The 22685-nt window shown below is 37.4% G+C and overlaps 8 protein-coding genes across 16 annotated transcripts in view; 2 read left to right on the top strand and 6 right to left on the bottom strand.

The window, feature by feature from the left end:
• The window catches only part of LOC104756206 (PLASMODESMATA CALLOSE-BINDING PROTEIN 3-like), a 2381-nt gene extending 965 nt beyond the window's left edge, over window positions 1-1416 (top strand). The window contains exons 2-4 of the mRNA XM_010478751.2: window positions 173-412; window positions 736-769; window positions 978-1416. Of these exons, the coding sequence (XP_010477053.1) occupies window positions 173-412; window positions 736-769; window positions 978-1218 (515 nt within the window). The 3' untranslated portion in view covers window positions 1219-1416. The remainder of the gene's footprint in view (window positions 1-172; window positions 413-735; window positions 770-977) is intronic.
• Window positions 1626-3755, top strand: LOC104756204 (phosphoserine phosphatase, chloroplastic). Of its 3 annotated transcripts, none has more exons than XM_019239541.1 (8): window positions 1626-1709; window positions 1963-2196; window positions 2353-2485; window positions 2581-2688; window positions 2914-3007; window positions 3132-3281; window positions 3363-3416; window positions 3497-3755. In XM_019239541.1, the coding sequence occupies exons 2-8, from the start codon at window positions 1974-1976 to the stop codon at window positions 3620-3622; spliced, it is 888 nt and encodes a 295-aa protein (XP_019095086.1). In that variant the 5' UTR covers window positions 1626-1709; window positions 1963-1973; the 3' UTR covers window positions 3623-3755. The 3 variants fall into 3 exon arrangements, with proteins under 3 accessions (XP_019095086.1, XP_019095085.1, XP_010477051.1); XM_019239540.1 differs by having other exon boundaries at window positions 1642-1731; XM_010478749.2 differs by having other exon boundaries at window positions 1646-1760.
• On the bottom strand, window positions 3711-5509 carry LOC104756205 (glycine-rich RNA-binding protein 6, mitochondrial-like). The gene is made up of 5 exons (XM_010478750.2): window positions 5367-5509; window positions 4823-4957; window positions 4645-4713; window positions 4455-4561; window positions 3711-4039 (listed from the first exon to the last, which is right to left on the bottom strand). Exons 2-5 carry the CDS (start codon window positions 4944-4946, stop codon window positions 3872-3874), a joined length of 468 nt encoding a protein of 155 aa, XP_010477052.1. The 5' UTR covers window positions 4947-4957; window positions 5367-5509; the 3' UTR covers window positions 3711-3871.
• On the bottom strand, window positions 5853-10545 carry LOC104756202 (protein LONGIFOLIA 2-like). 7 transcript variants are annotated; one of them, XM_010478743.2, is made up of 5 exons: window positions 9690-10545; window positions 9383-9592; window positions 7112-8964; window positions 6894-7017; window positions 5853-6791 (listed from the first exon to the last, which is right to left on the bottom strand). In XM_010478743.2, exons 2-5 carry the CDS (start codon window positions 9504-9506, stop codon window positions 5971-5973), a joined length of 2922 nt encoding a protein of 973 aa, XP_010477045.1. In that variant the 5' UTR covers window positions 9507-9592; window positions 9690-10545; the 3' UTR covers window positions 5853-5970. The 7 variants fall into 7 exon arrangements, with proteins under 7 accessions (XP_010477045.1, XP_010477046.1, XP_010477043.1 ...); XM_010478744.2 differs by having other exon boundaries at window positions 9383-9589; XM_010478741.2 differs by having other exon boundaries at window positions 9383-9909; window positions 10192-10545.
• On the bottom strand, window positions 11074-14866 carry LOC104756201 (kelch domain-containing protein 3-like). The gene is made up of 11 exons (XM_010478739.2): window positions 14490-14866; window positions 13936-14085; window positions 13664-13831; window positions 13321-13473; window positions 13059-13211; window positions 12678-12842; window positions 12436-12576; window positions 12154-12340; window positions 11826-12072; window positions 11582-11712; window positions 11074-11457 (listed from the first exon to the last, which is right to left on the bottom strand). Exons 1-10 carry the CDS (start codon window positions 14668-14670, stop codon window positions 11596-11598), a joined length of 1662 nt encoding a protein of 553 aa, XP_010477041.1. The 5' UTR covers window positions 14671-14866; the 3' UTR covers window positions 11074-11457; window positions 11582-11595.
• On the bottom strand, window positions 15239-17602 carry LOC104756200 (RHOMBOID-like protein 12, mitochondrial). The gene is made up of 8 exons (XM_010478738.2): window positions 17058-17602; window positions 16857-16977; window positions 16594-16713; window positions 16329-16442; window positions 16125-16169; window positions 15800-15904; window positions 15668-15709; window positions 15239-15580 (listed from the first exon to the last, which is right to left on the bottom strand). The coding sequence occupies exons 1-8, from the start codon at window positions 17432-17434 to the stop codon at window positions 15485-15487; spliced, it is 1020 nt and encodes a 339-aa protein (XP_010477040.1). The 5' UTR covers window positions 17435-17602; the 3' UTR covers window positions 15239-15484.
• Window positions 18122-19394, bottom strand: LOC104756199 (cytosolic sulfotransferase 17-like). The gene has a single exon (XM_010478736.2). The coding sequence runs from the start codon at window positions 19334-19336 to the stop codon at window positions 18317-18319; it is 1020 nt and encodes a 339-aa protein (XP_010477038.1). The 5' UTR covers window positions 19337-19394; the 3' UTR covers window positions 18122-18316.
• On the bottom strand, window positions 21294-21731 carry LOC109125032 (cytosolic sulfotransferase 17-like). Its single transcript, XM_019238872.1, has one exon. The coding sequence runs from the start codon at window positions 21729-21731 to the stop codon at window positions 21294-21296; it is 438 nt and encodes a 145-aa protein (XP_019094417.1).

Below are 22685 nucleotides of genomic sequence, written 5' to 3'. Positions count from 1 at the left end.
CCATTTTTTCGCTTTTACCCATACTTTCTTTTCATAAAAAGGTGTTTCCTTTTTGAATGTGGAGTTCAACAATCTTGAATTACACATTTAGGTTTCATTTCACACATAACAAGTGAATGAAAGAGTTGCAAAAAATGGTCATGAAAGTCTTATGTGTGTTGTTATTGTATAGGTGGAACATGGTGTGTATGCAAAGAAGGGTTAAGCGAGGCAATGCTGCAGAAGACATTGGACTACGCATGTGGTGCAGGAGCTGATTGTGGACCCATTCACCAGAACGGACCTTGCTTCAACCCTAACACCGTCAAGTCTCATTGCTCTTACGCCGTCAACAGCTTCTTTCAGAAGAAAGGTCAGTCTCAGGGCACTTGTGACTTTGCTGGCACAGCCATCGTCTCAGCCTCTGATCCCAGTGAGTCTCTCCTACCAATTCCTCTGCATTTATTCGTTAGATTCATTTAGTGTACCATCTTTCACATTAGTAACTTAAGGAGGTAAAGTTAAAAGCAATATATGAAAGTGAGGAGGATGGTGGGTAGACTATTTAATTCTGAGTTAAATGGAAACCAACTTGAAAGCAAATCAGAGAAGGTAGAGACAAAGTGTCCATTATCATATTATATAGTATCACACCTCAAGATTCTCTACACAGATTTTGAAACTAGATTGTAGAACACATATTTATTTTATTAGTAACTGTTGTCTCTTGTACCATTGTGGTCTTGTGATATATAGGCTACACTACTTGCCCTTTCCCTGCAAGTGCCAGGTACACACCTTTCTTTCTTCATCCCTTGTGTATGTTTTGAAACAAGAATTGGCTTTGATGTGGACGATCTTTTGTTTTAGCTTGCAATGATCCAACCTTGAAATTAGATGATTGCTACAATCTTTTTTTTTTTGTCAATAGATGATTGCTACAATCTAAGATAGTGTTTTTTGTATGTATGTTGTTTTTGTGGCATTTAATAATATAGTGGAAGTGGGACAACGACTCCAGTGACGACAACACCTTCGACAAGAGTCCCTACAACAACGAATACAAGACCCTACTCAATGACACCATCAACAGGAGGAGGTTTGGGAATACCGTCTGGAACAGGTGGTATTAACCCGGATTACACAGATCCATCCTTTGGATTTAAACTCCAAAATCCAAGATTTGGATTCATCTTAGTCTTCTTCACACTCTTCCTACCTTTCTACTTGTTTAGCTAACTTAAGTGATATATGTGGGATGATGTGAGTGTGGGTCTCTTTAATTGATGGAATCTTTAAAAGAGAGACATTTGAGAGTGTAACTTGTTTTGTTCCATCTTTTGTCTGGTTTATCCAGCTGTTACCCACTTGCCTCCTATAAAAATTGTACATTTTCTTGATTTTAAACAAGGAGACAGAAATATTTAAGGTTAGCTTCACCGGAATTGTAATGGCGACATCTTAAATACTACTATTTAGCAAACCACTTTACTAGTTGCCGAGATTGTCTGAATTGACCCGCGACGGTTAAACCAACCTAAGCGAAAAGCAAAGGATAAAAATGCCATTTTGACGGTTTAATGTAAAAAAACTAAAAAGGGCAAAATTGTCATTTTGGTTAATATTTTCACCAACCAAATTAACAACACACTCTTCTCAGTGGCTTTATTTTAATTGATCGGATCCTCTGAGCAGCAGCCGAAGACGACCGCCGGCGATTTCTCCGATTTGTAACTATTCTCGTCTGTTATTGTACAGATCTCTGATCCAATTCTTGCCTCGTAAAATCTCTGCTTTCATTCGCGGTTTTGATGTTTCTGTTTCTACTTAGCAATTTGATAGATCACGTTGATTCCTTCTCTTCACAATATAGTTTTAAAATCAAAATTCATTGCATCGAAACATTTACATTGTAGCTCGTTTCGTATTTGAATTGTTGATAAATCTATATTGGATTCCTTTGTTTCTTGTGGTTTGTTGTAGCTCCAAGTTTAATGGAAGCATTAACTACTTCAAGGGTTGTGCCAGTTCAGGTTCCCTGTAGAAAGCTCTCATCACTTTTTGCTAATTTGTCCTGCCTTGAGTTAAGGAGATATCCTTGTAGAGGGCGTGTGTCAATCATGAACCATTCCAAATTGCTCCGTCCAGTGACTGCTTCTGTACAGCCACAGGAGCTGTCAGCTTTGGGGCACGAAGGCAACGTTGTTCCTTCTAATGGTAAACTACTTCTCGTTACTTTAGAATCTGTTGTGCCATTGTTGACCTGACCTGTGGTTAAGAATTAACTGTCTTTAGCTTTTGAACTGTTTATAGATTTTGTATGCTTTGAAGCTTAGTTTCTACTGTTGGTTGTTTGTTTTTATGAATTGCTAGAAATTCTTGATCTTTGGGAAAGTGTTGAAGCGGTATGCTTCGATGTGGATAGTACGGTTTGTGTGGATGAAGGTATTGATGAACTTGCAGAGTTTTGTGGTGCTGGAAAGGCTGTTGCTGAATGGACTGCCAGGTTTGTGGTCCATCTCAACGCTAATATATTCTAGAGCTCTGATGATTTTTGTCGTCGGCTGTTTTACCTAAACGTATTGAGTATTGCTTTCTTAGAGCAATGGGTGGATCTGTTCCATTTGAAGAAGCTCTAGCTGCAAGACTTTCTTTGTTCAAGCCTTCTCTTTCGAAAGTTGAGGAATATCTTGAAAAGAGACCCCCAAGGTATGTTGTTATTTTGATTCTTTGGTATGATGCGAGCTTCGTCTCCTTGATTCACTCTGCTTAAAAGTAGAGTTGCTTTTAAGTGTTTCACTGACTCAAGTTCTTGTCTTGAATAGACTTTGACCAAAAGAGAGGTTAACATCTAGCTTGTTTGATTCTCTGCTTAAGACATACAAATTGCTTTCTGAAATGTGTTACTATAGTGTGTTTCTTTGTTTTGTGGAGGCTATCCCCTGGCATTGAAGAGTTGGTTAAGAAGCTCAGAGCCAATAATATTGATGTCTATTTGATATCTGGAGGTTTTCGACAGATGATCAATGTACTCTCTCTATCTCTCCCACTTCTTTTCTTCATGTTCTTTACTATGGCCTGTTGCATCAGTTCTTGTGTAGAATACTGCAATCATGGTGATAAGATTTTGAATGAACTTCGTTTCACTGTAGCCTGTAGCATCGATTCTTGGCATCCCTCGGGAGAATATCTTTGCCAACAATCTTCTATTTGGAAACTCCGGCGAGTTTTTGGGATTTGATGAGAACGAACCTACATCAAGAAGTGGGGGAAAAGCCAAGGCAGTGGAACAAATACGAAAGGTTCATCAAACTTTTATTAATTTGCGCTCCATCTCTTGTTGAATACTACACTTTGTACCAATCAGACTTGGTTCTTTCCAGGTTCGTCTCTACAAGACTATGGCCATGATTGGAGATGGTGCTACCGATCTCGAAGTAAGCTTTTATTAACTGAGAGCTTACATATAAACAATGAACTCACAAATGTCTGAATAACTAAAGTAATTCACTTGCAGGCACGTAAACCTGGTGGCGCAGACTTGTTCATATGCTATGCCGGAGTTCAGCTTCGTGAAGCCGTTGCAGCAAAAGCAGACTGGCTTATCTTCAAGTTTGAAACTCTCATAAACTCATTGGACTAAAAGCCTCTCTATAGTGATTTTTCTCATTTAGCTAAACTCATTATTCATATCTCCAAATTTGTACCTTTTTTAAAAAACTGTGTGAAACTCCATTGAACCAACAAATGTTTTATTTTGCCAACTTTAGCCGCTTGATCTGTTTGTTCAAACATCATCACGAACATTTTTATATCAAAATAGTGGTCTTTGTGAAGAGAAAACCGAACCACAGACTAATCAACCTCGGTGATATCATTCCTGGATGCCCATTTAACGAAGAAAGCCTAAGCCACCCCCACGAAATCCCCCACGACCGTATCCCCCACGACCACCACCATAACCTCCCCTTCTAGCAAAACCGCCACCGCCACCGCCACCGCCACCACCACCACCTCCTGAACTAGCTGGATTCACTCCAATTATTCGCCCATCAAGTTCCTGTTTTAGCATGAAACTCTATAATTGGTGAATTGACAAAACCAAGCGAAGAAAGAAAGAACGCTCCAGTTGGTTTCTGAAGCAGCAATGCAGTACCAAAACATTTCTCTCTTTGTTAAGGAAAATGAGATAAACAAAGCAATAATACAAATGGTTTTACTTCGTATTTTGATTCTTTACTAAGAGAGATTCTTATCAAACGAGAGACATGACTAGCATTACAAGCTAGATGATAAATTTGATAAACTAGTGTTCTGGAAACTTTTTTTCATAGAGTCAGAAGATAGTGAGGGTATGGAATTTAGATTCATGACATGACATATAGATTTAGATTCATATAATCAAACAAAGTGAGTAAAAGAAATTTAGATTCATGACATGATATATAGCAAAGAAGCTGGAAAATTGGTATCACCTTATAATTCATACATTGAATTGCGTTATTAGCATCCTCAATGGAATCATATGTTACGAAACCAAAGCCCCTAGAAATACCACTTTCACGATCCAAAACTACCACAGCTGCAAATAACAAAGTAAATATTAGTCAGCAATGCGAAGAAAACCCAATGGAAAAATGATTCAGCAGCAAAAAGGATAGCTACCATCAACGATTTTTCCAAAACTGCTAAAAGCTTCTTTCAAGAGATCTGTATCAGTAGTTGGTGCGAGACCTGAAAAGAAGCAGCATATAACAGGATAAGACAATCAAACAGAGAAACTCAAAAAAAGGAAAACTCTTTCTCAAGATTCAAGAACAAAACAGAAGTTTTGGAGTCTCACCTCCAACAAAGATTTTGGATGGAGTCAATGAAAGATTGCCTTGTAACAAAGCGTTCGAAGCCTGCAACGCTCTAGGTTGCCTAAATATGTTTCCAGCTTTACTAAACAAACCCATGTAATGCATCTTGGTCAAATCTGTAAGCACATTTTCCAAGAAGACAATATCAAAATAACAAACTTTGAGAATGTAGATAGATTTGGTGATCACAAGGTGAAAAAACACTCATGAATAGATCTGTTTTCTGACAATTTTTGTTTCCCGGATAGAATCACACAGCAGTATTTATCAGAATCGAGTCTAAAGCTTACAACTTTAACTCACTCATCCCATTCCTGACGAACCCATTCACTCAGAAACAGAGAAATGAAAACACATGTACGATCCAAATCAAATCCCTAGAGTCTGGGAAGAGACGCAAAGACAAGGAATTGAGGGAAAACAAGGAACCAGAAATTGAAAGATCTAGCTAATGTAACTTTCAGAAAATAAGATCGAAACCGGAATTAACAGAGAAAACTCAAAGCTGAAAGCAAATGACTTTACTCTGTGGATGACGATGATAATCTCTGGAAGCGTCTTCAGTTCTCGCCGGTCGTGACAAAACCCCTCAACGTCTTTCAAGTCTCGCTCACTATGCCAAAAAAACCCTGGCTTTATGTACCGATTTTATCACGAGATAATCTAGTCCGTTGATTAATGTCTTAAATTGATATGGACCGTTGATTAATGTCTTAAATTGATCTGGACCGTTGATTCAGCTGATCGTCGATAAAGTTGTAAAAATAGCTTCTTTTGTTGAATTGAACCCCTGAGGATGCTTCTTCTCCTTTCTTTTTCTCTTTGGTTTGATGGCAATGTGAAATGTTCTCGGGGAAGTTTATTGTGACTTATGTATTGAGACTTTCCATTAGAGCATATCTTGTGTTCTGTTCCTGTAACCTACTGTCTATGCCTTTTGAAGCATAGTAATGTGTCAAACTTGTCTATGGTTTCAGTAAAACATAATCAAAATGGATCACCCGGCAAAGAAGACGCAGAAAGAAAAAGAGATTATTATAGAGAATGTTTTCATGACTATTTTGACTTGTATTTATATATATACGGCTTTAGAATACAGTTTCAAAAATACGAGCTTATGAATCAATATCTACTCATCGGTGGAAAACGTTTTCTGTCTTCTTGAGTTTGCTTGCAGCCGACGACCAATCTCACCGTGCACGATCTCACTCACCAGATCTTTGAAGAGAAGCCTCTCCAAGTCGAGCACTAAACCAGGGATTACATCATCAAAGTCTGTCCATTTCCCAGATCGGATTGCCATATCTTCATCCAAAATACATTTCAAGAAATCTTCTTCTTCTTCCTCCAACAACAAGAAGTTTTCTGATCTCTTCTTGGCTTGCTTTTGTAGTGTCTCTATCTCTGAACATAGCTCTTTCAAGAGATGTTGCGCACTTAAGACCCTCTTCCCCGCTTTAGCTTGCTTCATCCATGGATCTGTAGTGCTCTCAACATAAGCGAGCTTCTTTACAAGTATTTCATTAACAGCATCAAACACAAGTTTGCGGTTTAACTTTTCATTGCTGTTGTTGCTGCATCCTTTAGTTTGCTCAAGAACAAGGAACAGCTCTGGATTGATTGGGTGGCCTGAAGGGTGCAGTTGAAAAGTTGTTAATCCTGAGCCGAGGTCTCTGAGGAGAAGACCTGAGGCTAAAAGAATCTCAGAAATGTATCTGTGATCTGTATTAGGATCATTGTTCTCGCATAGAGATGCAATGTAATCTTGGCTGGTTTCATCATGGCTAGAGTTTAGTCTCCTTAGCTTTTGAACCAAATGCTCAACATTCTGAAGCTTCTTTCGGTTCATCTCTGGCGAAAAGCTGGCTGTTTTCTTTGAGAAGCTATAAGCTGGATTCCACTGGTCCTCCTCGCAATGTTCAACACCTGACTCAATAAGGCCATTAACACCTGTTACAAAATCAATATCCAAGTCAGAAACTGAATGAAAATGATTGAAAACATAAAACCATTTGCATTTTTCCAATAAAGATGTATATATAGAGGTCTTACTGCCTTCACAAGCTTGGACTTTCACAGGAGATGGTTCGATCTCTCTGTAGATTGCTGCGTTGAGAACAGAAACTGGACTTGGATGTTCTGATGATCCATCTTCACTAAAAGGAGGACTGGACTTCTGAGAAAACATAAAAGAAAATTCTAGAATTTAGCAGCTGAAACTTTTTTAAGTACCAAACAATTTAGCAGTAGCATGAGACACAGCAACTCACATTCTGTATTAAGTTTGAGACTACAGCTTTGGCTGCCTCCATTACAGATGGACTTTTTCCACCATTTTTGATACTCACGGTGGCTTCTGTTTCAGTCCTGGATTTATTGCTCATTTGACTAAGTTGGTCATCATTTTGCTGCAAGCTCGTCTGATCCCTGGGTCTGCTACGCCTACCACCAGGAGAACTAGTGGATTCTACAGGTTGTCGGTTTGTTTGTTTTCTTGATTTGCTTGAATCAGATGGAGAGGTTGGTGGTCGAGAACGCTTGTCATGCTCATGCTTCATCTGCTGCAATTTTGGACTTGTAGATCCTGAATTCTTTGAAGTGCTTTCACTAGAAACCTGAGAAGACTTCACTTTTCTGCTGCTAGATTTCTTATCAACAGAACTGATACATGATTCAGCTCTTTGGTTTCCAGGACTACGATCTTTTGCTGCCTTTCTACTTGTTGAATTTCTTCTACCGTTTACAGGTTCTTCTCTGCAGGTCTTATGAAGACCTGATAGACTGTGAATGGGAATCAGAGATGATGAAGGAATACCAGATTTCTCAACAAGTCTGGCAGGTTTCATAATCACAATTGGGCCTCTCTTTTTGGATGGCATCACCGGGGTTCGCAGGTCTCTTGAATCATGTTTAGAAGTTGCAGAATCTGCCATTTCATAATCTCTTTGAGCTTCCAAGTTTATGCATTGTGGTTGCTTTCGAGTATCAAAGAGACCTTTTGATTGCATGGCCTCTAATATCTCTTTAAGAGCACTGAGATCTTTTCCCGAATGCTTAAACTCGAGATCTTTCAATCTTCCCTCCATTGACTGTGACAGAGATTTCACAGGCCTGCAGGCTTGCTTTTGCGAAAACCGGTTTCTATCAGTTTGCTTCCATGGAGCCTGTTCAATGGGATATCTCAAACTTGACAAGGGTTTCATAACAAACTCAGAGTTTCTCCATCTTGGAGAAGAAGAAGAAGCAGGGTCCTTCCCAAAGCTTCGTGGTGAGCTAGAAGAAAACCGGAGAGAACGGTTCAGGCTATTTTCCCTCAGTGATCTTGAGAACGGATCACTGCTATCATCAAACAGGTTCATTTTGTCTCTGCCCAAAGGAGAACCAGGTAATGTTTCCAAGCCCATTAGCTTTGCAACAAGACTAGGAGGCCGTTTCGGGCTACCAGAAACTTTGTTCATGCTAGAGCTCCTGCTTAAACTTTCAAAAAGCTTATTACCTGATTTGAGATCAATGTGGTCTCTACTGTCCAAGGAAAGCTTAGGCAACTCTTTCAGCTTTTTCCCGGATTTCGACTTTCCGCGAGAATCAACATAGTAACGGGATGCGTCTTTCATGTCAGCCTCATTGTAATAATGATGAGATGTTTTTCTAAGTTTGGCTAGAGCTCTGCAGGATTCATTGAAATCGACAGGCGTAGATTGCTTCAAACCGTAGGGTCTCGGAGAATCCTCTCTTTTGTTGTGTCTACATACTTCAGAGAGCCCTCTAACTTCTCTATACATAGAATCTCTAACAACATCTCTAAGATCAAGTCCCATACGTGTACCACCACTTCCTTGGCTCATTGTTGGATCACTTGCAGGAGATTCTGGAAAAATGACTCGGTCATCCGTAGAAATTTCAGGCTGAACTTCTCTGTTGACCTCAGAAGATAACGGGGAAGATGATGAACACGACGATGAGAAAGATACCTTTGAAGCTTCGGTTGATACCCTTGTTAGTTTCTCGCTCGACCCATTTCCGCTAGTAATGTTTGAGTCTTGAAACTGAAATGCTGATCTTTGGTGACAAATTGGATCAACAGAGTCCCTTTCAAAGTTGATACTATTGACATGTACATTACCTGCAAAAACAACACATAACAACAACAACTACAAAGTTTCAGAATCATATCATAATCATCTCAAGTCAATGAACCCTAAACATAGCAGCTTCTGCAAATTTCAAGAGAAGTCAAAAGCTACCAAGAGAAAGCCACACAAAACCTAAATCAATGTAACAAAGAAGAACAGACATTTCACAAACCATAGCAAGTTTTTCTCTACAGCCGAGAAAGCACAAACCTTTTTAGTCCTCACAGAAGAATCAGAGAAGACCTTTTTTAAGTTCATGAAGAAACAGAGCTAAAGAAGATTGAAAAAGACATACTATAAGTTAAGAACGTTGTTAACATATGACCACGTACAAGTCAACCACTACGAGACACGATCTAAAGAGCATTAGGCATTGTTTATTACTTAAATGTCAAGAATTATGATTACCTAAAGTAAGACTTTTAGGCCGGCTTGTCAGAACATGGTGACGATCAAAGATTTGGAAAATCCCATTCATACATCCAATTTTCTTGTTCTCATCTGCCAACGTATGCAGAAGCTTCGCAGCCATGAGAATGGTGTGAAGAAATCTAGGATATATCACCACACCTGAAACCAGGAATATTCTCCGGCGAGTGTCCGACGCCTAACGTGCTACTGACAACAATAACAACAAGAAAAAAAGGGAGAAAAATTTGAACTCTTTTCTCTGTAGGTGACAGTGTCTACTCTTTTATTTATGCTTCCAACAAACCTAATTTGGGGAAAAACGTAAGCTTTTTCGTTATATCACCATCAATAGCAAACCACCACCATTGATTGAACCATAACGAGAATGACGCCACTTTCCATATTCATATAGTTCCAAAAAAAGTTTCATCTTTTTAATTAATTCAGATTCCAATAAAATTTGGCACTGACAATGGCTCAATGTGAACGCCATTGCTCTCCAGCTAAATTACAGCTTAACATCCCTATCAACCACAAAAAATTGAAAGTTCGCATTTTTACTTATGAATTGTGTAGTGAAAAAGTTGCATTACTGTCTCTACTCGTAGCAAAGGTCTAAAAAGTGTTAAGGCTAATAACAGAAACCTATGGATCTATTGAACCCTATTTTCAACACCTAGATTCTCAAATCCCACTCAACTCCAAAAAGAAGAAAAAAGCTCATTAGTTTATGGGTACAGAACAGAACAAAATGTATTTTTGTCATGATGAGAGAAGAGGAATGTACATTCAAGAATTTCACAAACCTAAGGTAGAGAAAGAAACCGCCAAGCCAATAAGAAGAATCATAAGAAGCCGAAGATAAAGAACAAAAGAATCTCTGCAAAAATGTTTTTCTCTGGTTCTGCTCAGAGAAGAAAACTAAAAGACAGCCACATAAGAACTATTTTGTTTGTTCTAATTCCTCTCTCTCACTCTTAAAGACTAAAATCCTTTTGATTATCTTTAGTAATATAGTTTCTTTCTGATGAATAATTAAAAAAAAAAAAAACAGTGAGAGAGATTGTTCATGAGAATTGGAGATACAGACGCTTTGTCATATCACGAATCCATGTGGGAAGTAGGATGTGATTACTTCTTTAGATGTCTACCTCTGCATGTGACTTCTGTCTTCTTGTTTAGATTTTCCACAAAATTATCCTATCTTTTCCAATATACATTTCAAGGACAGTCAAAACTAAATGAAATTCAAGTTTTCTTCTCTTCTCATTGTTTTTACTTGTTAGATGGTTGTTACATTAAAATTATAAAAATTCGTTTTAACAATATCAAAAGTTACATATTTATAAGGTTGACATAATCACATGCTAATCAACAACGAAATTAGTTGGATATGGAACTACATGCTTTAGTAGTTGGATTGCCAACTAGGACAAGTTTGACTTTTCTTCTACGTTATCTCTATATTTCATTTTCCTACTGATTTGATCTACCTAACTCTACAAAGAGTAAACAGGAGTCCATCAATCTCTAATCTATATCCCTACTGTAAATACTGAGCCAGAGACTATGCATTAAATGAGGAAACAAAATAATCACATTCTTCTTGAAAAGATGATTGGGAACTCTTCTTAATCCATCAAAACACCAAAAGACTCGGTATGCAAAACCCGTGAACTAGAGATAAATAATGGATAAAAGAAATGAACCATTTCGGTTTGAACTAAAAACCACAAAATGATCAAGGGTAAAACCTGAGTTTACAAGAATGACTCCAGATTCTAAAATAAACCATTTTATCTAAGCGAGTTCAATGTGCAAAAAAACTTTGAGGGAGGAAGCATAACATTGCTAGCAAGTTGAATTAAACAAGAGCCGAAAATTGCAGTGAAGAAGAAAAAGAAAACAAAAGAAACCTAGCTCAGAATTAGCTCCTCAGCATCCTTCAGTCACCACGATAATCTAACTTAGATTCTAAATTAAACCCACCCTATCTCCAGACTAATATACAGGACAATAAAATGATGCTGTTCATGCTGTTGTTCCTCTGTCTATAGCGGGGAATCTCTCATCTGCAAATCAAATGCTCAAAGAGAACAGAGTTAGACCCAACTGGTTTTAGATGCAACGGCTTCTTCTGTTCTTGTGTAGTCTATTGGCTCGATCACAAGGACTAAAAAAAAAACATTAACCCACCTTTGTTTTTATAGCTATGACTCTCCAGGTCCGGTCTTGGTTACTCTATCATCTATCGTTATCGCATTTCTAGATTCTAAAGATGCTTCATCTGCCTGCAGAACTGATGATGGAGCTGTATCTACAGTTCCCTGCACAAAGATTTTCATTAACTTACCATCAATAAATTGCATAATTGGAATTTGTAGGAGAAAGAAATTAGCAAAGTCAGGTTCTTGAAAAAATATGATTAAAGAAAAGGCACCATATCAAGTTGAGTTGCAACGTGGTTCTTGGCATCAGATGAAACAATAGCCATTTCTGTTGCATGTGGTGCCACTGCCAACGTGTTTACTGTAACATCCGGAGGGTTGCTGATGGTATTAATACCAGCCTCCAAGCCGTTTGATGGAGAATCTTTGGTTTCCATAGCATCAGCTTGATCCTTGATCAAAGTTCTTGATATCTTTGATCTGTTATCCTGATCGCCGTTCGACATAGCTGGCCTCTTTCTGTACCACAAAAAAATTGATCACAAAACAATGTATGCAACTGAAAACCCCGAAAAGAAGATGATTAATATAACCACTAACCTACTAAAGCTTTGATCGGACGCCAGAAGGGAGCTGTGCTTGTTTGAAAACAAAACACCACGAAGCACTTTTCCATCTATCATAGTTTCTATAGTGTAACCAACTTGGTAATTCTCAGTTATCCGGGCTTGAAACATCATCTTTCCTTGATTAAATTGGCCCGAGTTCACACCAAAATTCCCTCTTCCTACAATAAAAGCATGCATATACACAAACTAGTGATTTACTGCTACATAAAAATGCTACCTTTGTATGTTTCAATCTAATTTTGCCTAAACACACCTTGATGATCCATATTGATTCTGACAAGTGATTGATCGTATAAGGAACTTGCATGACTTTGTTCTTGGCATTTCATCTTCAATTGCTTCTTTAGAGACAACCTCCCTACATTCTGATCAAATCTAGCATCATAGCCAAGACCTATTAACCGGAATTTAAAATGATTAGAATGAGAAAAGCTCTGTCCGAATGTCCCTAATAATCAAATATGGCAATTAGTAAGTTAAAAGGTTTTCAGTAACCTGTGTGTAAGTAGAACATGTCATCCAGTGCCTCGAGGTTCTTATTGCAGCCACCAACAATGACAAGAAAACCAGCTTTGTGAGGATCTAGACAAGCCCCTGCAGAAGAGAACCTAGCAGATGGACCTTCTCCCATGGTGAGGACCTTGGACCATACACACGTATCTACATGTACAAACAACAAAGAAAAAAAGAAAAAAAAATGTGAATAGGTTTTCTCTCATGAAAATTGATACAATGGCTCATCTTAAAACCTTAAAACTGAGATTTGTTTGGACAAGAAAATAGGGCAGGTCCTTACTTTTAAAGAGAAAAAGGACCAAAGCCAATCTACCTCAGAAGTATTATAAATTGCTATTAAATGATGCTTCAGTTACATACCGACATCAAGCACATAGAGATCATCGTAAAGATTCTGAGCATCCGTAAACCCTCCAAACACAAAGAAGTTTCTCCCAAGTGAAACAGATACATGACCAGCCCGAGGTGTCAACAACTGCCCTGAAGTATTCAGCTCCTTCCATATGAGTGTATCTGAAAGTCAAAATGAAAATATCATTTAAGAGGAACTTACATTAACGTTTCAGATAGAAGACATACACTCCTAAGGTTAAAGAACATGGATTTAAGAATGCTTTTGTACCTGTATCAAGGATATGAACATCAGACAGATAGTAGTCATGTCCATCTTCACCACCTATAACAACAATTTTGTTCTTCCACGATGAACAAGAGTGGCTATCCCGCGCAGATGGAGGATTCCCCATTGTAACAGCACGTTTCCACACAAAAGTCTCTACATTAACGTCAAGCCGGTTAACTTACTTGCATCCTCAAAAAATTAGGACAAATGGTATTTAAAAACCTCAACATTAAGACAAGAAAGGAAATCGTATGCACTTGTTTATGTTTCAGAATCTATATAAGATTTCTTATCAATGCATAAGAAATGGTAATCTGGAAAAGATTCACATGTCAAACAGTACCTGTATTAAGTATGTAAAGGTCATTATAATAAACTTCGTCATTAATATGAGAAGATTTCCCACAGCCACCAAAGACAAACAGCCTTTTACCAACCAACGTAGCGCTATGACCTTCTCTTGCCTCAGGTCCCTCTCCCCTAACACTCGGGCATCTCCAAGTATGTGAAGCTGCAAACACAAAAAAAGGAAACAGACCAACAAATCAACTGATGATGACTTCTTCCAAACAGAGACAAGTCAAAAACTTGAAATACACAAAGAAAAAAGCTTACAAGTATCTAGAATGTGCAAATCGTTGAGAGGTTTTGAACCATCAGTACCACCAAACACAAATAAGTTGTCTCCGACTGTTGTACAGCTGTGACTGTCCCTAGGAGAAGGAGGTGTGCCATTGATCATTGGCTGAGTCCATATCTGCTTTGCTGCAACAAACATCACCATAACAGTAAGAGCAAGTCATCCATAACGGAATAATTTAAAACCAGACCAATACAATCAAACCGAAACCGTTCAAGTATGATGATTATAATGAATCAAAAGACAAAAGCTTTAAATTCATATAGAGAAATGGGGGCATATCTGACACCACAATCTAACGGTGTAAACAACACATATCAGAGTGTAAGTTCTTATCTAAAGCAAACATGCAGGATGATGGATGAACAAACGAAGAGAAGAACCCTAGACGATTGATTGTCTAGAAAGAATAGTGACAGAGAAAGGAAACGAAACGATTGGGGAAAATGAGCAAATCCGAAATGTGGAATCAACCTAAAAATAACAGAGAGAGAGGGCTGGGGGAGATGTAGAGAAGAGAAGAACTAACCAGCGTCGAAAACGTGAACTTGATTGGTTTGGCAATTATCTCTGCCATAGCCACCGAAAACGTAGAGAAAGCAACCTCCTTTAATGGCGTTACAAGTGTGCCCCCACCTCTTACCGGGCCCGGAATAAGACTGACCCAGACCCACTTGTTGCTGTTGTTGTCGGACCCTTTCCCACCTCATATTCTCCGGTGAGAAAGTGCGGGAAAAAAAACAAATGAATATACGGAGGAGGAAGATGAAGAAGAAGAAGAAGAAGAAGAATAATCCCAATTCCAAATTTTATTTCTTGTGGGTGGAGAAGATTACAATTTACACAGATTGATAAAGGTTGCTCCTTTTTTCTTTTTATTTTTGGCTTAGGTTATCGGAAAAAAAAAAAAAAAACCTGGGCGAAGAGGAAAACAAAAAGGAGGAAATTTTTTTTTTTTTTGTTTTGATTAGTGACAAAGCGCGAGCTTCTTTACTTTATGACGTGGCACTTTTATGACGTGTCGCTTTTTTAGTGGTTGTTTATATAAGTCTCTTAAAATAGTGATATGGTCCCCGAGGTTTCAGGGAAATACGTTACAAAGGATATGTTTTTGGAATCACGTTTTGTAAAATAAACCTATAAAAAAATCTATAGTAGATTTTTCAGTTTCATAAATTAGGTTCGTCGTTTTTATTTTGAGATAAATCAATTTTTTTTATTCAATGTTTCTTAAAATATACGTAGCTTATATAGACTTTATAGTTTTGAATTTCATAGTAAAAACAGAAATATCATATGCCATACTAATCTAATTTAAAAGACTGTTTCAAGGTGGATCAGTCTAAAGGGTTAGGTTCAACGGCACAAAAGAGAGTAAGAGACCAAATTGCTTGGATAAAACAGATATGGTAAGCACAGACCAAATCTTGTGAGAGCCACAATATGGTCTCAAAGACTCAAAGTTGCTTGAATCATTTAAAGAAAGATTTCTCTAAGAGATGACCAAAACCAAGCAAGGTCAGGTCAAAAGCGGATGCGGCCTTTCCTAATCCCAGCCCAGGCGATGGCTGCAACTGCAGCTCCTCCTAGATGAGCCGAACCTGATATGTTACTATTTCCCTGCAAATGTCCATAATGTTTGCTGTTGTTTGTAAAATCAGATGGTTCAAACAAACTTTGAATTTTTGCAATTTCTTGTTAGATTACCTCTGTTATCCTTAAAATGTCTTTTCCTATGAGGAAGATACCCTGAAAGATAAAGAAGAGTGAGTTTTAGTTAAGTTAGGAAGAAAGCTTTTAAACTGCTGACATGATTGTGCCAGAGAGCTTAAAACTTACAAGCAACATGGCTGGAACTGGAATGATAAATTCTAAGTAAAGAGTGGCTGTTGGGTGCAAGAAGATATCAAGCAGCATGATGGCATTCACGGCTCCACTAGCGCCCTTTTTACACAACAGAAAAAAGTGAGGTTCTTCAAATCGCTCTCACTTGCATCCAACAAAATACATAACAATGGCTTTTTATGTCAAATTCATGTAGAAATTGGATCAGTGAAAGGGCTTCAAGAGTTAACTTTGTAAGCATTAGCTCAATAATCAAGATATTCAATGTCTGATAACCAAATAAAAGATTGAATGACACTGCCCTCTTATTCAAACATACCAGTCCCGGGGTTCTCGATGGATCCCTCATGAAAGCTCCGTGGCCCTGTCCACCGCATATGATTAGTCACCCAATATAAAAAGGGAAAGCCTTCCCACACACAACATCAGAGTTTTCAAATGCAAAACTAACTTATCTGAGGACCTAGCATAATTTGAGATAAAGGAAACTAACTACAGTTTTTTTATGCTGGTAGCTCTATACCTTGGGCGATGTTGCAGCCAGATAAGCATGGTGAATCAGGTAGAAAACAGAACCACCAAGCGCTCCAGCAAAGTACAGCTTCAAAAGGAACTGAGGACCAAAGTTTCTAGCGATCTAGCGAGAGAAGGATTCCAAAAAATGAAGATGATAAGCGACTAAAGAAAACAATTCACTACCCCTATCAAAACTTTTCAAAAACTAGCAGTAACAGGCTCAAGATTACTTCACTCAACGAATACAAATCATGAGAGAAAAAGAAGTGTACACTGGTTCCAAAAAAGTAGAGTCCAATCATGTTTGAGACGATATGTCCAATATCAATATGACTGAACGCTGAAGTGATCAAAGTGTGCAGACGCCCACTGGTGAAATTGTCCAACGATATCTGCCCAAATAATCAATCAACAAAGTCATTGTCAACTATGTAATCACCAGCATTACAAGTAAAGAAATCTAGAGCCTAATTCTCCATAAACAAACATGTATTTCAACAAAATGTGTATAAAGGTGTAAGCTTTGAGGTCTAACCATGAAATTATTCATCATGAATTGTTGATTGAAAACACGCCACATCAAAAACACACCAGTGTTAGCTAAAACTAATCCAAGAACAACGTCACGATCTGATAATCCTTGAAGCCAATGCTTCCTGTCAAATGTGAAAAACCCCAATCGAATCTCAATAAGGTTGTTAAGGAGACTTAGGAATGATGAGGGACAGTAACATACCAGCCACCGCCACGTCTTTGGAACCCAGAGAACCTCTCGAATTCGAAACCCTTTTTGGGAAACCGAGAACCAATGAACCCAACTCTAGAGGATTCCAAGAGATTCCCCAATTTCGCAGCTTTGTTCCCTAGAGCGCTCGAGAAAAACCCACGAATTTTCTCCGATCGCCATAGCAGAGAAGGGTCAAAGCGGCTCACGGGAGGAGAGGACGGGCTCGAAGGGAGATAGTGTGTTCGAAAATGGCGGCTCTGGCTCGGTTTGTAGAGAGAAGTGAAAGTTTGACGATTCGGGTGAGAATGAGTTGTTGGGTTCGTGAGCCATTTGGTGAGACGCGAAGATGAGTCGACGACCACTCTACGGCTCAGAATCGCGTTCATTTTCAAAACCAAAAACTTATGGAATAGAGAAATTTGCACAATCGACGAGAATCAAAAAAAAGGTGAGACCTTTCTCGCTCTTAATAAGAACTCACTAAATGCTGGGTATTGTTCAATAAGTCTCTCAGTTTGAATTTTTCTTTAATGCATAACCAAAGTGCAGAGCAATTTAGCAGCTTTGACGTTTTTGTGTAAGAACTTTCTTAATGTTTTTGAAAGATGATGTGGTAAATTTCCAGTTTTTTTGACATGACTCGTCAATAGGTCTTCATTGTACTACTATTTTGCTGTTAAAGCAAAATCATGTATAACAAAACTCGAAATTAGTAATTTTGGTAAGAGAAGAAACTGATTCACCGCAAGGATTGAGCAAACAAATGTAGCAACTATGAACAAATATGTCACACAACATTTGTGATATAGTTATTTAACATCCCATTCCCATGAGGCCATGACATTTGAGTTTTGTAAAATAGATAGTGGAGAGATTCACTATATATTTTGTAATTATCAACTCAAAAGTATTTATACAGTTATAACTAAGTGATATGTTTCTCATACACACTGAACATCAAAGACTCTCACTTTACTTAACCACATAAGTGATTTGCCCTTGGTGCAAAACAGAGGTTGCTCTGTTTTTTCTTATTGCATATTTTAGTTTCTAGGTGTCTTTTGCCAACATAATTAGTTTTATGATCAATAATAGATAAATATACTCAACAACAACAATAACAATAACACAACACTTCGCCACAGATTCGTCCAATGGAGAGTATCCTAGTAAACAAAAACAACCTATGCTATAAACCAGCATAAGGATCAGAAGAATCAGACAGTCATAGTTTGAAAACAAGGCAAAACAAAAGATCATATTCATCATCATATCGATGTAAGAAAGTCAGTTCCTTTGAACTTGTCCTCCATCAAACCATCAATACGTGCCACCATCTCCGGAGTCAGATAATTCTCCCAATCCCCAACTTTCCCTTTCCTGAAATAAGCACTGTTGGCATAAACAGCAGGACGATCTTCTCTATCTTTCTCACCTTTGTTAGCTTCAAGATTCTTCAAAGTCTCAAAGCTACAAAGCTTCACTACTTTCTCAACAACATTTTCTTCCTCTTCCTCCTTGGTGAACCCATAACCCATAAACTCAGCTAATCTCTTCACGTACGGCAATGGATCAGCTCTCATAGTCTCGTACTTGAGAAACAATGTCTGATTTGGGTTTGCTTTGTAAGCCTTCCAATACCCTAAAACATGATCAAGATAAGGACCGTACGGTGATAAACCTTGACAATACTTATCAAAAGCTTCCTCAAGGCTAACGAGTGATCCTTGCTGTGTTTTCTCCTTGTGAGCAAAAGTCCACATAGACACAAACGTGTCCTTTGGGTCTCTCCAGATGTAAACAATCTTGCAACCAGAATTCACAACTGATTCAGGCAAGAGATCGTAAGGGATGTGAGTGGAGAAAAGCTTGTTGCCTTGGTCTTTAAGAACATCAACACTTGGGAACAACGGGAGATCGATTTCGATGTAAGGAACAAACTCGTGTGGGTTGCGTTTGAGAAGAGGGTTTGTTGAGTCGTCGAACTTGGAACGGTTTGCGATCGCAAAGGTTAAGGCTTTGAGCCAAGTCGTGCCGGTTTTTGGGTAGCTACAGACGAAGAAATCACTGGGTCGAGCTTTAAAGAACTTCTGAGCGTGGAGTAAACCTTCGAGGAGAGGTTGCAGCCACCAGTGACCACCGTACTCGACGAACGGATCTTTTGGTCTCCAGCCATCTTTGTGAGGAAGCGTGGCGATGATTTCTTGGTAATGTTTCTGGTTCTTCTCGAATTCTGATGGCGACGAAGATGGCGTAGCGATGACGTCGTTTAGAGATTTGGATTCCATAATAGAGACGTTTCTAGTTTTGTTTTTTTTGGCTATGTAATGAAGAGATTGATTTACTCGTTTGTTATTGATACCAAAATACGTTTGTTGTATAATATATAGTTTTGTTGTGAGAGATAGATAAGTAAGTTGGTGGTGACTGGCGAGGCTATTTTTGTTACCCACAAACGTGTTATATGTGATTTTCAGTTGCTGGTTTGGTGACTATGGTGTTTCTTTTTCTTTTTCTTTTAATAAACAAACAAGAAAATATTCTTTACAATAAAAATAAGTGTTTAACTAGTTGGTCGTAAGTCGTAACTCATAACTATGAATGGTCGTTCGTTCATAAACTGAGAATTGATGAGATAAAAAGTTTTCAACACACTGCTTTATGTTGATACTTGATAGTCTTGCCTTGCCTTGCTCATCAGTTAGTGTGTCGAAAACTTTTAAGCTCATCATTTCTCATGTTTGTTTAAAACCAAGGATCACAAGACGATATTCAACTTCGATCAGAGTTCATGTATTATGAAACGAACAAACCTTTCAATTTTAGTTGATTGGACACAAAAAGGTGATGTCACTTATTTAAGCTTTCAAAAGATGTGGTACTTTTTATGAAGTAAAAGAATCATTCATATAGAAACAAAAATTATGTTTTTATTTGCTTTGGTGTTTATTTGTTTGTTTAAAAGAAGAATTTCTGTATACTTCTTTTGCTTGTAACCCCCAAAAAAATGATTCTACATGAATTGGTAGGAGATGAAAAATTTAGGGGGAGGTATTGGTTTAGGATTTAGAAAGAATTTTAATGACTTTATGTTCTTGCTGATTGTTAGAATCATAGAAAATTGAAAGTTAAAAATGAAGGATTCTAAGAGATTGTTTAGGAAGTTTTTTAAAATCTTGATGATTTGTTTTTTCTAATCTTGTAAAATCTTTCTATTTGATGAAAGAGTTTTCATGACTTTTATTATGAAGGAAATGATATAAAATCCTAAACCAATAACATAAAATTTGAATTCCTTAACAATCCAAGATTCTTTTGTTTTACTTGAATAACATAAAACTTTTAATGACTTTATAAAACTCTTAATCCAATAACACTAGATTTATCAAGATTTTAGATAATCTTTTACAAATCCACAACCAATAACACCAAATTTTTAAAGAGTTTCTAAAAGTCTTGATTGAATAACAAATGTTAAACTAATACCTCCCCCTTAGATTATTTACCGTCACACCATTTTAATTTTGAATCCTTAAAGTTGATAAAACTCATAATAAAATTCTATGCTTCTTGTGATGGGCCAGTATGACAACATCTAAAGCCCACGATAGAGTACAAAGGAGAGATGGGCCATCGGATAGTGCAAGTATTCAAGTCAGCGACATTTTTTTTCGTTTTTTTTGTTTGTCATCTGAAATATATTCAAAACTTGACTATTTCATAGGTTAAATAGTTATATACTATGATTCCATGAATGTAATATTAGATATATTTTATAGTACAATTAGCTTGTTTTACAGAAACATTGGTGGCTATTGTCATTGGTACAAAATATTCGTTACTATAATATAAACATTTTATACTTAAATTATTTATTTTATAAGAAAAACAATCCTTACCCAAATAGGGCAAAGTAGTAGTGTAGTATATAGATAACAAGAGTTCTTAAGCTTGGAAAAAAGATGTGTAAAATAGAAACTCGCAAAAAATAATTATCCCTGTGATCTATTCAACTGTAAATACATTATGGACCCTCTAATGTGTGATGATTATAAGTTTCTCTTCGGACCATAAGAAGAAAACAACAAGCCTTCAGAAGACATTCTGAATGTGACAAACTCTCTGAGATCTACAATATTCGAAAAAATGAAAAAAGAAAAAAAGAAAAAAGAATCTTCAAAGTGTATATAAGCAATCAAGAATCTTCTGATATAGATTAGTTTCAACTCTCAAAGTCCTTTTGCTTCAAGCANTGGAGAAAAGCTTGTTGCCTTGGTCTTTAAGAACATCAACACTTGGGAACAACGGGAGATCGATTTCGATGTAAGGAACAAACTCGTGTGGGTTGCGTTTGAGAAGAGGGTTTGTTGAGTCGTCGAACTTGGAACGGTTTGCGATCGCAAAGGTTAAGGCTTTGAGCCAAGTCGTGCCGGTTTTTGGGTAGCTACAGACGAAGAAATCACTGGGTCGAGCTTTAAAGAACTTCTGAGCGTGGAGTAAACCTTCGAGGAGAGGTTGCAGCCACCAGTGACCACCGTACTCGACGAACGGATCTTTTGGTCTCCAGCCATCTTTGTGAGGAAGCGTGGCGATGATTTCTTGGTAATGTTTCTGGTTCTTCTCGAATTCTGATGGCGACGAAGATGGCGTAGCGATGACGTCGTTTAGAGATTTGGATTCCATAATAGAGACGTTTCTAGTTTTGTTTTTTTTGGCTATGTAATGAAGAGATTGATTTACTCGTTTGTTATTGATACCAAAATACGTTTGTTGTATAATATATAGTTTTGTTGTGAGAGATAGATAAGTAAGTTGGTGGTGACTGGCGAGGCTATTTTTGTTACCCACAAACGTGTTATATGTGATTTTCAGTTGCTGGTTTGGTGACTATGGTGTTTCTTTTTCTTTTTCTTTTAATAAACAAACAAGAAAATATTCTTTACAATAAAAATAAGTGTTTAACTAGTTGGTCGTAAGTCGTAACTCATAACTATGAATGGTCGTTCGTTCATAAACTGAGAATTGATGAGATAAAAAGTTTTCAACACACTGCTTTATGTTGATACTTGATAGTCTTGCCTTGCCTTGCTCATCAGTTAGTGTGTCGAAAACTTTTAAGCTCATCATTTCTCATGTTTGTTTAAAACCAAGGATCACAAGACGATATTCAACTTCGATCAGAGTTCATGTATTATGAAACGAACAAACCTTTCAATTTTAGTTGATTGGACACAAAAAGGTGATGTCACTTATTTAAGCTTTCAAAAGATGTGGTACTTTTTATGAAGTAAAAGAATCATTCATATAGAAACAAAAATTATGTTTTTATTTGCTTTGGTGTTTATTTGTTTGTTTAAAAGAAGAATTTCTGTATACTTCTTTTGCTTGTAACCCCCAAAAAAATGATTCTACATGAATTGGTAGGAGATGAAAGTTTTAGGGGGAGGTATTGGTTTAGGATTTAGAAAGAATTTTAATGACTTTATGTTCTTGCTGATTGTTAGAATCATAGAAAATTGAAAGTTAAAAATGAAGGATTCTAAGAGATTGTTTAGGAAGTTTTTTAAAATCTTGATGATTTGTTTTTTCTAATCTTGTAAAATCTTTCTATTTGATGAAAGAGTTTTCATGACTTTT

This window comes from Camelina sativa, chromosome 17 (assembly GCF_000633955.1).
Source record: "Camelina sativa cultivar DH55 chromosome 17, Cs, whole genome shotgun sequence".
NCBI classification, from domain to species: Eukaryota; Viridiplantae; Streptophyta; class Magnoliopsida; order Brassicales; family Brassicaceae; genus Camelina; species Camelina sativa.
Note: the sequence above shows the minus strand (reverse complement) of the source record. Positions and strands in the feature narration are given on the sequence as shown.